This window comes from Fukomys damarensis, unplaced genomic scaffold (assembly GCF_012274545.1).
Source record: "Fukomys damarensis isolate Sample0158 unplaced genomic scaffold, DMR_v1.0_HiC HiC_scaffold_13, whole genome shotgun sequence".
Classification (NCBI taxonomy): Eukaryota; Metazoa; Chordata; class Mammalia; order Rodentia; family Bathyergidae; genus Fukomys; species Fukomys damarensis.
Window position 1 is genome coordinate 34448608 of NW_022900925.1, and position 8448 is coordinate 34457055.

The following is an 8448-nucleotide window of genomic DNA, read 5'->3' on the forward strand; positions in this document are numbered from 1 at the left end:
GGAGGCACCTGCGACCCTGGGTCCCCTGGCCACCTGCCGTCCCGAAGACCCGGGCAACCGAATGCACGCAGCCCAGGACACCACCCCAACTCCAGAGCAGACCCGGGGGTGTGGGGTGACGGCCGCCCAGCACGCCGAGGTCCTGGATGGTAACGACCCAGGGACAGAGGGCGGCCCTGCTCAGCCTGCCCGGGGCCGGCTGTCCCCGTCCCACCCTGGCAGAGGGCAGGGAGCTCTGGCCTCCTGGCCCGAGGTTTAGGAACCCAAAGACCCCCGACTTCCTTCTCCCCTGTCCCTGCCATAGCCACAGAGGCCAAAGAGGGAAGCGGACGTCAGCAGGAGCAAAGCTTGAAGCCACTTTCCGCGAGCCCTGTGAGCTGCGTCCCTTGTGACAGGGACCCGGCAGCGAAGGGAAGTGGCCGCGACTTTCCAGCCAGGGGAACGAATGGCGGTCGTCACCTTGAACTGTGCCTCTGGTGGGCCAGTGATGATGACCATGCGGACCTTGGAGTCGGGTGTTTCTGGTGGTGCGATCTACAAAGCAAGGGGCGGCCTCAGAGGGACATTTCCTCGGGAGCCTCCGACCTGCTCCTGCCCAGCCCGGGAGCCCACAGGGGACCGGCAAGGCCAGGCGGAGAGCCGGGCTGGGGTGTGGACTCCCCCGGCGCAGGCGGCACGGGGCACCGGTACCTTGATGGAGGCGCTGGCGAAACGCGACAGCTGCTTGATGTGCTGCCCCTTCTTGCCGATGATGGCGCCCACGGCCTGGGCGGGGATGAACACCTGCACGACCTCTTGCTCCGGGGCCTGCTGCGGGACAGGGCACCTTACCACCAGGGCAAGAGCCAGGACGCCAGGCCGGGCAGAAGGGCCCCTGGGCCTCCCTTCCCCTCCCTGCCAACTTCCAGGGCACCAGAGACTGGGGGGACCCGGGCCCTGCCTACCATGAAGGAGCTGTAGGGGGCAGCCCCCGAGACGCTGCTGGGAGGTGGCGGGACGGCGCTGGACGAGGCCGGGAAGAGCCCCACAGCAGCCAGGTTGAGGCCGGGGATCAGGTGGGACTGCAGCTGTGGAGAGGCGAGGAGAGGTCACAGGCAAGGTCAGCGCAGCCTGTGAAGGGCACTGCTAACTAAGCAGGGCGAGTGGACAGCACCAGTGGGCACAAGAACCTGCCAGACCTGCGGTTTTCCTACTATCTCACACACGCAGAGCTGGGCATGGTGGTGCAGACCTGTGATCCCAGCACTCAAGAGGCCGAGGCAGGAGGATCGCCTCAAATTCAAAGCCAGGCTGGGCTACACGGTGAGTTCAAGGCTGGGCTGGACTACACAGATGGAGCCTGTCTCCTGAGGCCAAAGACCAAAACCCCTTGCCGTGCCCTGTTATCCTAGCACTCGGGAAGCTGAAGCACGAGGATCACTATGAGATCGAGACCAGCCTGGGTTACATAGGTCAGGCAGCCTGAACTACATGGCCAAGACCCTGTCTCCTCTAAAAAAGTACTAATGGGCCTGGGATTTGGCTCAGTGGTTCCGCCGCCTGCCTTGCAAGCACAAGGGCCCAAGTTCGATCCCAGGTACCAAAAGAAAAAAAAAATTAAAAAGGAACAAAATCCAATGAAAATTATGGACCCTCATATTGAAGAGTACAGAAATCACCAGTTTTACATGGGGGCCACATTTGCATGAAAATGATAATCATTTTTATAGGAAGATGACCTGAGACCCGAGACTCCAATCCCAGCGATCTGTGAAACCCACAAGCAGAGCCCCACCCCTGCCCCCAAAGCGCTTCCTTCGGGCCAGGCTAGGAGCTGTGTGTCCCGGGAGGCCCTGGGTTCGAAGCGCGGCACCAGGCCGGGCAGGGCCTCCCTTAAGACGCTGCTGGGAGCACAGGGTGCACACACGCCATCCCACCCACAGGGGGCGACTCACGCTCATGGCGGCCACGTCGTTCTCGTAGGCCTCCCGGACCTTCTTCATGATCTCCTGCTCTGCCCGGCAGCAGTTCTCAATGGCGCCCTTCACTGTGATCGTCCTCTCAGGGTTGTAGAGTGTGAGGTCCTGCAGCCTGGCGAGCGATGGAGCGGCTGGGGCTTTACCAGCTGCCAGGCCCGGGTCTCCAGGCTACCTAACTTCTTTTCATTTTTACTAACTTCCCTTTTTATTAAAGGGAAGTTCTCGCTGTGGAGCCCCCGCTGGCCTTGAACTCGAGGAGATACTCCTGCCTCAGCCTCCCGAGGGCTGGGGTCACAGGTGTGTGCCACCACACCCGGCCTAGGCCGCTAACTTCTGACTCTCTGTCTCTAAGCTCCGGATGCTGGTGGTTACCAGGCGGGAAGCGAGGCTCAGGGCGATAGGCGACAATGCCCATGTGAAGCCACTCTGAACAAAACTGGTCACCTGCAGGCTCTGGGCACTGCCACCGGGAGGAAGCCTGCGGCAGCCAGTGTCCCCAAAGCACGAGGCCATCCCCTGCCTGTGCTTTGCGAGACTGAGAGGGCACAGGGCTTCCAGATGAACCAACCACCCTCGGTTCCCTGGAGAGCGGCCTAGCCCACGTGGGACGAGCTGCAGGCTGTCGCAGGGACGGTGACAGATGTGTGGGAGGACGGCAGCGGGACGGCCAGCCTGGCTCTCAGGAGAGAGACGTGCCCTGCGCTACCCCGATGACTGTGTGCCGACTTCAGGAGGTGGTGGCCGTGCTCAAGGACAATCCCACCCCCACCCCACCGTGCGCCACCCCGCAGGGACCCGCGGCTCACGAGGAGATGGTGATCTTCGTCTCCGTGTCCTGCTCCACCTTCTTCAGGTTGCGCCCCTCCTTGCCGATGAGACGCCCCACGAAGTTATTGTGGGCCAGGATCTTCAGGGGGACCTCGTCAGCCCTGCGCAAGACAAGGGGGTGAGAGCGCATCCGGCAGCGGTGACAGGGCTCAGAGAACCGGGGTGGAGGATGGCCGTCCAGAGCTCAGGGAAACTCGGGGCCACTGATTTGTCTGAATGGTGATGATCCCAACATGTGCACGTCACAGCGAAGTGAACACAGGCTTCAACAGTGTGGGTAAAGAAATCCCAGCACTTGGGAGGCTGAGGCAGGAGGATTGCCTCAAAACCAAAGCCAGCCAGCCTGAACTACACAGACCTTGTTTCCAAAAAAATAAGAAAGAAGAGATAAACGATCTAGTGTGGTGGTGCACCCCTATGATCCCAGCACTGGGGAGGCTGAGGCAGGAGGAACACTGACTTAAGAGGCCAGCCTGGGCTACATAGTGAGTTCAAGGCCTCCCTGGACTACAAAGCAAAAAAAAAAAAAAAAAAAATTAGCTGGGGATTTATTTAGCTCAGTGGTTCTGCTGCCTGACTCGCAAGCTCAAGAACCTGAGTTCAATCCCTGGCATCCAAACCAAACCAAAAAAAACAAAAACACCCAATAAACTCAAAGAAAAAGAAACTCAAACCTAAAAAATAAAATCTGCCACAAATACCCCCGACCACGCTCCCCCCTGCTTTAAACACACTTGAGAGTCCTCTTCCCTGAGTCTTTAGTTTTGTTGCCGTGACTGCCGGGATACCCAGAACTGATTCACAACACTTCCCTTTCCCGTATTCCGACTGGGAAAAGCCGGAAGTTGCATGCAGGATAGCAGTGGATACAGCAGGGCGGGGGGCCTGCCGTGGTTTCACAGCCTGGCTTTCCACTAGGTGGCGCTCGGCTGCAGCGGGTCACTGCGTTTTTCATCACATCTTATAGAGATGCTCATGAAGAAGGGCTTCCGGAAATGCCACCGAAAGCATCAGGAATGACAACGGGGAAGTGTTTAGAGGGGAATAAATGGCAATGTTTCTTTTGCTGGAACAAGTTTTCTAAACTTAAATATTCACCACCCCTTGTGTGTCCCAAATTTCTGCATTATTGCTATTAAAATGTGGACAGAAGGGCAGAGATTTAGCTCAGTGGTGCCGCCACCTGCCTTGCAAGCTCAAGGACCTGAGTTCGATCCCCAGTAACCCCACACACACATACAAAGTGGGTGTCGCTGGGAGTCGTGGTCTGGGAGGCTGATGCAGGAGGATCTCAAATCCAAAAGCAAGCGCACATGTGAGGAGCTGGAGGTCCCTGAGGCCCTGCCCAGCAGATCCTTACGTTTTGGTGTCCTTGGCCTCCTTGTGCATGATCTCCAGGATCATCCTGCAGGCAGAGGAGCAGCCCTCGGGTGTGGAGTGCACGCTGATGGCCTTCTCAGCTGCGCCCGCGTTCTCCTTCCTGTGCACATCGATCCTGTACAAAGGGACAGAGCCAGTTAGTTCCCCAGTGATGGGGCTTTGGGCTTCTCCGTCTAAGACACACAACCCTCTCTTCTTGGGGAACAGCAGTCAAGGACAAAACTGGGGGGGGCAAAGGTCCAGTGGGAGACAGTGACAGTTGTTGGCCACAGGGCTGGGCAGGGGCAACTGTGCCAACAGCAAAAAAGCCAACGCCTGCGTTATGAGCAAGGGCGGGCTGGGATCTGTCTGTCGCCAGGCACACACCGAGTGGCTATGACTAGACAAGGGGTTGTGCTGGAGTGGAAGACGGCCCCCCATTGTGGGGACCATGGATGGTCACCCTCACTTTGCCAGCCTTGGGGCCACCACTAACAACCAGGAAATTTTTGAGCACTGGGAGAAGCTGACTCTCAAGACTGGGCTTGTTTAAGGAGACTTTTAGTGAAACTTTACAGAGAACCCTTTTATTGATGGATCGAGACAGGGTCTCGCTACGTAGTCTAGGCTGGCCTTGAACTCACTATGTAGCCCAGGCTGGCCTCAGACTCTCGGGGCTCCTCCTGCCTCAGCCTCCTGAGTGTGCCACCACGCCTGGCTCATGAGAAACCACCTTGTTAATGACAGCCCAGTCACTGCTGCCAACATGCATCTAGCCCATCTCCCTCCCATCTACCCATCCCTACAGGGGACGGAGGATTGGAGGTGGTGGCCCTGGAAGGTCCCTGAAAACATTCGTGAGAGAAAAGTGCCCCGCACACCCGGCCCAGGCCCGGCCAGCTCCCCGCCTGCCTCACTTGGACTGCGTCTGCTTGGTGATGTTGCGGATGGTGGCGCCTTCCTTGCCGATGATGGCGCCCACATACTGGGTGGGCACCAGGAGCCGCAGCGGGATGTCCGCCTGCTGCTGCTTGGCCGGGGCCCCCGCGGCCACCGGAGAGCCCTGGCGGGGCTGACCCCGAGAGCCGAAACCACCTCGGCGCCCGTTCTCAGGACCCTGCGAGATCTGCTCATCCGGGATGTAGGAGACCTTGAGGGCGTGGTTCTCCAGCTGGTGGCCGTTCAGCTTCATTATGGCTCTGGGGACAGAGACGAGACCCTGGCACTTCCTGCGAGACGACACCAACGACAGCCAAGGCCGCGGCCGGCCTTATTTCTAAGCTCTTGATCCTGTCCTCCCTCACACGTCTATAAATAATCTACTGGTTACGGCGGCTTTGAAGAAAGCTTTGAGAGTGGAAGTTTAAGTCCAACATGGTTCAAGGTCCGGAGTTCGATCCCCGGTACAAAAAAAAAATAAAACTTTAAAATGTTATCAAGCAGGGGGTAGGGATTTAGCTTAGGTGAGGGCCCTGGCTTCAATGTGCCATGAATGAAAGAAGTCACAAAGTACTCTAAAGCTAGGCCAGAGGCAGCAGGAATCTCTAGAACATTGTCAGCCCAGGAGGGACGCATCAAATAGAAAACAGGAGGGCCAGGCACTCGGCTTAGTAGTAGAGCGCTTGCCTACCACACCAGCCCTGGGTCCCATCCCCAGCACTGCAGAAAATGAGAAGGCAGCACAGGGCCAGCTACAGGTTAATAGGCAGGCACAAAACGTGCGATGAGAGGTGGTATTTCTTTATTTTGTTTTGTTGAGACAGGGTCTCCCTGTGTAGTTGAGACCGACCTGGAACTCATTATGTATGTAGCCCAGGCTGGTCTCGAACTCACAGTGATCCTCCTGCCTCAGCCTCCTCAGCGCTGGGATGACAGGCGTGCACCACCACGCCCGGCAAGAGGTGGTATTTCTCAGCCACACGGCTGCGAAGTTAGAAACTGGCAGCGGCGGGACCAAAGGATTCCCTGGAAAGCATGAGCCAGCCGCGGGTTCCAAACCATCACGGCCTTGGGTCCGGTCCACACGGCTCCGGTTGAAACCCTTTTGAGGCCCTGCAGTTTCCCCCGAGCTTCACTAGATGGCGCCGTCGACGCAGCAAAGGCCACAGCCCCACCTTCCGGGGAGGCTCCGCGTCCCTCACCCCTGAAACGTTTGTGCCGTCGACCTCCAAGTTTCTGAACCTCTGCGGTCCGGGACACAGGACAGACAGGAGATACACACCCCGAAAAGTCCTCTTCAGAGCCCAGCCCAACTCCTCACCCCACCGCCCGCACACTCACTGCCTGGTCTGCTCGCGGTTGGAGTAGGTGACGTTCACCACCGCGGTCTCGCTCTCGGTGTTCACTGCGGAGACAAGAGCCGCGGTTACCCCAGCCGTCGGTGGGCTGGCTCAGCCTGGAGTGGGGCCAGTGAGCCGTCCACACTCGCCCCGGGTCCATTCCGAAGCCTGACCCCCAGCACGGCTGGAAGTGTGGAAGGGGCGGGGCTGTGCACAGGGCTCAGAATCTGCCTGCATGTCGCCCAAGGGAGGGGGTTCCAGCCCTGAGGGCCCCCAAAGGGAACGTCTGGGCACTAGATTTGTGTGCGCAGTGAGCCATCTGCTTCAGGGATCTGGTTGCGAAGCCTGCAAAGCCCTCGCTGGAGTTACCGGAAATCACAGGGCGTGGGGGAGCACTAAAGAGGCCGAGGCAGGAAGGTCTCCACAGGTTCAAAAATCAGCCTAAACTACAGAAAGACCCTGTCTCAAAAAGTTCTTATTATTTTATGCATTCTTCTGGTGTTTTGATCCTCGAAGTACTCTCTCCTATAGAATGGGCTGGACACTTGATTAATAGAACCCACCGAACTGGGCCCCTATTTCTCACTCTGGAGAGTTAGTGTCTTTTGAATCCATCACTACTGAGTGAATCTGGGTAGAGCTGTGCTCCACCCTCGGAGTGGGGGCCCCGCTGGCTCCAAGACTGTGCCTCTGGAGCCCCAGGACAAGGTGCTAGGTCCCAGAATCTCAGCGTGAATGCCCTTAACTGCTCCGGCCTTCAGTAGGGTCTCCCCAGCCGGTGGCAGGATTCTGCCAGAACAACCCTTCGGTGACTATTGGCAAAGAGGGGGCCGGAGCTTTCGCAAGCAGCCTGATAAATAAGCAAATTCTATAAAGTGCCAGAAATCGATGAGCCTCAGGAGAAAGAAATCATTGGCAAGAGGCTGGGACAGACTCAATTTTAAATGGTCAGACAGACTGGACTTCACTTAGAAAGTGCCATTTGAGGCCAGGCATGATGGCACAGCCTGAGATCCAGCACGCAGAAGGCTGTGGAGGGAGGAGGATCCCAGCCACTCTGAGGCCAGCCAGGGCTACGTAGTGAGTTCAAAGCCAGCTTGAACTACATAGCAACACCCTGTCTTAAAAAAAAAAAAAAAAAAAGAACTTTTGGGGGGTGGGATTTGAGTCAGGATCTCACAATGTGCTGTGTGTAGTTCTGGCCTTGAACTTGCTATGTAACCAAGGCTGGTCTCAAACTCTTGGAAATCCTCCTGCCTCAGCCTCCCACTGGGATTACAGGTCTGCACCACCACGCCCAGCAGGAATTTATAACCCTGATAATGGAGAAACCTTAAAATCCTACCACATGTTTATGATTTTAGAGTCTCAATTATTCCTTCTGTGAGGCCACTCTTCAAAGATTCTGCCGCCCAACCTGTATTAACTAATAACTTCTCTGCTTCTGTTTTAACTGAGCAAAGACATATGCGGCCGCCAACAGGGACTTCTAAAAAGAAAGGCGAGGGCCGGGGATTTAGCTCAGTGGTTCCGTTGCCTGCCTCCAAAGTGGAAGGTCCTGAGTTTGATCCCCGGTACAAAAAAAAAAAAAAAAAAAGAAGGCTAAAAAGAAAGGCGACCAGTTGGTTATTCTAGCCAAAACCAAGGAAAGGGAAGCTTTTCAGGCAAAAGGGTTTTAAGACAGGGCATTGTGGTGTGTGCCTGTAACCCCAAGAGGCTGAGGCAGGAAGATTGCCATGGGACACCAGTCTCAAAAGTCCACAAAAGGGCTGTCCACTCCCACAGATGGAACGCACAGTGTCATTACTAAAATCGTGGTTGGTCCCTCAAGCCTAGGGACCCCATGCTGGGAACCAGGGACTTTACCCAAGCTTCTTCCTGCTTGACAGAGAGAGCCTGAGAGAACCCCGTTTCCACTGGGAGCAGCGGGGCCCCAGCCCGAGCTGTGAATCTAGCTCCTCCCCACGCTGAGGCAGAGCAGAGCGGAACCCAAGCCTCGCGCGCCCTACCGCGCCACGCCGCGC

The 8448-nt window shown here is 57.0% G+C and overlaps 1 protein-coding gene across 2 annotated transcripts; it reads right to left on the reverse strand.

The window, feature by feature from the left end:
• Nucleotides 1-22: 22 nt before the first annotated feature.
• Nucleotides 23-6484, reverse strand: Igf2bp1 (insulin like growth factor 2 mRNA binding protein 1). Of its 2 annotated transcripts, none has more exons than XM_033762995.1 (8): nt 6426-6484; nt 5063-5344; nt 4147-4281; nt 2765-2887; nt 1935-2070; nt 945-1067; nt 691-807; nt 23-534 (listed from the first exon to the last, which is right to left on the reverse strand). In XM_033762995.1, exons 2-8 carry the CDS (start codon nt 5335-5337, stop codon nt 256-258), a joined length of 1188 nt encoding a protein of 395 aa, XP_033618886.1. In that variant the 5' UTR covers nt 5338-5344; nt 6426-6484; the 3' UTR covers nt 23-255. The 2 variants fall into 2 exon arrangements, with proteins under 2 accessions (XP_033618886.1, XP_033618885.1); XM_033762994.1 differs by having other exon boundaries at nt 691-810.
• Between the last annotated feature and the right edge of the window lie 1964 nt (nt 6485-8448).

What these genes read in the sequence shown, in the direction of transcription:
- Igf2bp1 (XM_033762994.1), bottom strand. Translation starts at nt 5,337, where the DNA reads ATGAAGCTGAACGGCCACCAGCTGGAGAACCACGCCCTCAAGGTCTCC. An exon ending in ACGAAGATCACCATCTCCTC is followed by an intron (nt 2,071 to 2,764) that starts GTGAGCCGCGGG and finishes ATCGCTCGCCAG; the next exon opens with GCTGCAGGACCTCACACTCT. An exon ending in TCGCCAGCGCCTCCATCAAG is followed by an intron (nt 535 to 690) that starts GTACCGGTGCCC and finishes CTTGCTTTGTAG; the next exon opens with ATCGCACCACCAGAAACACC.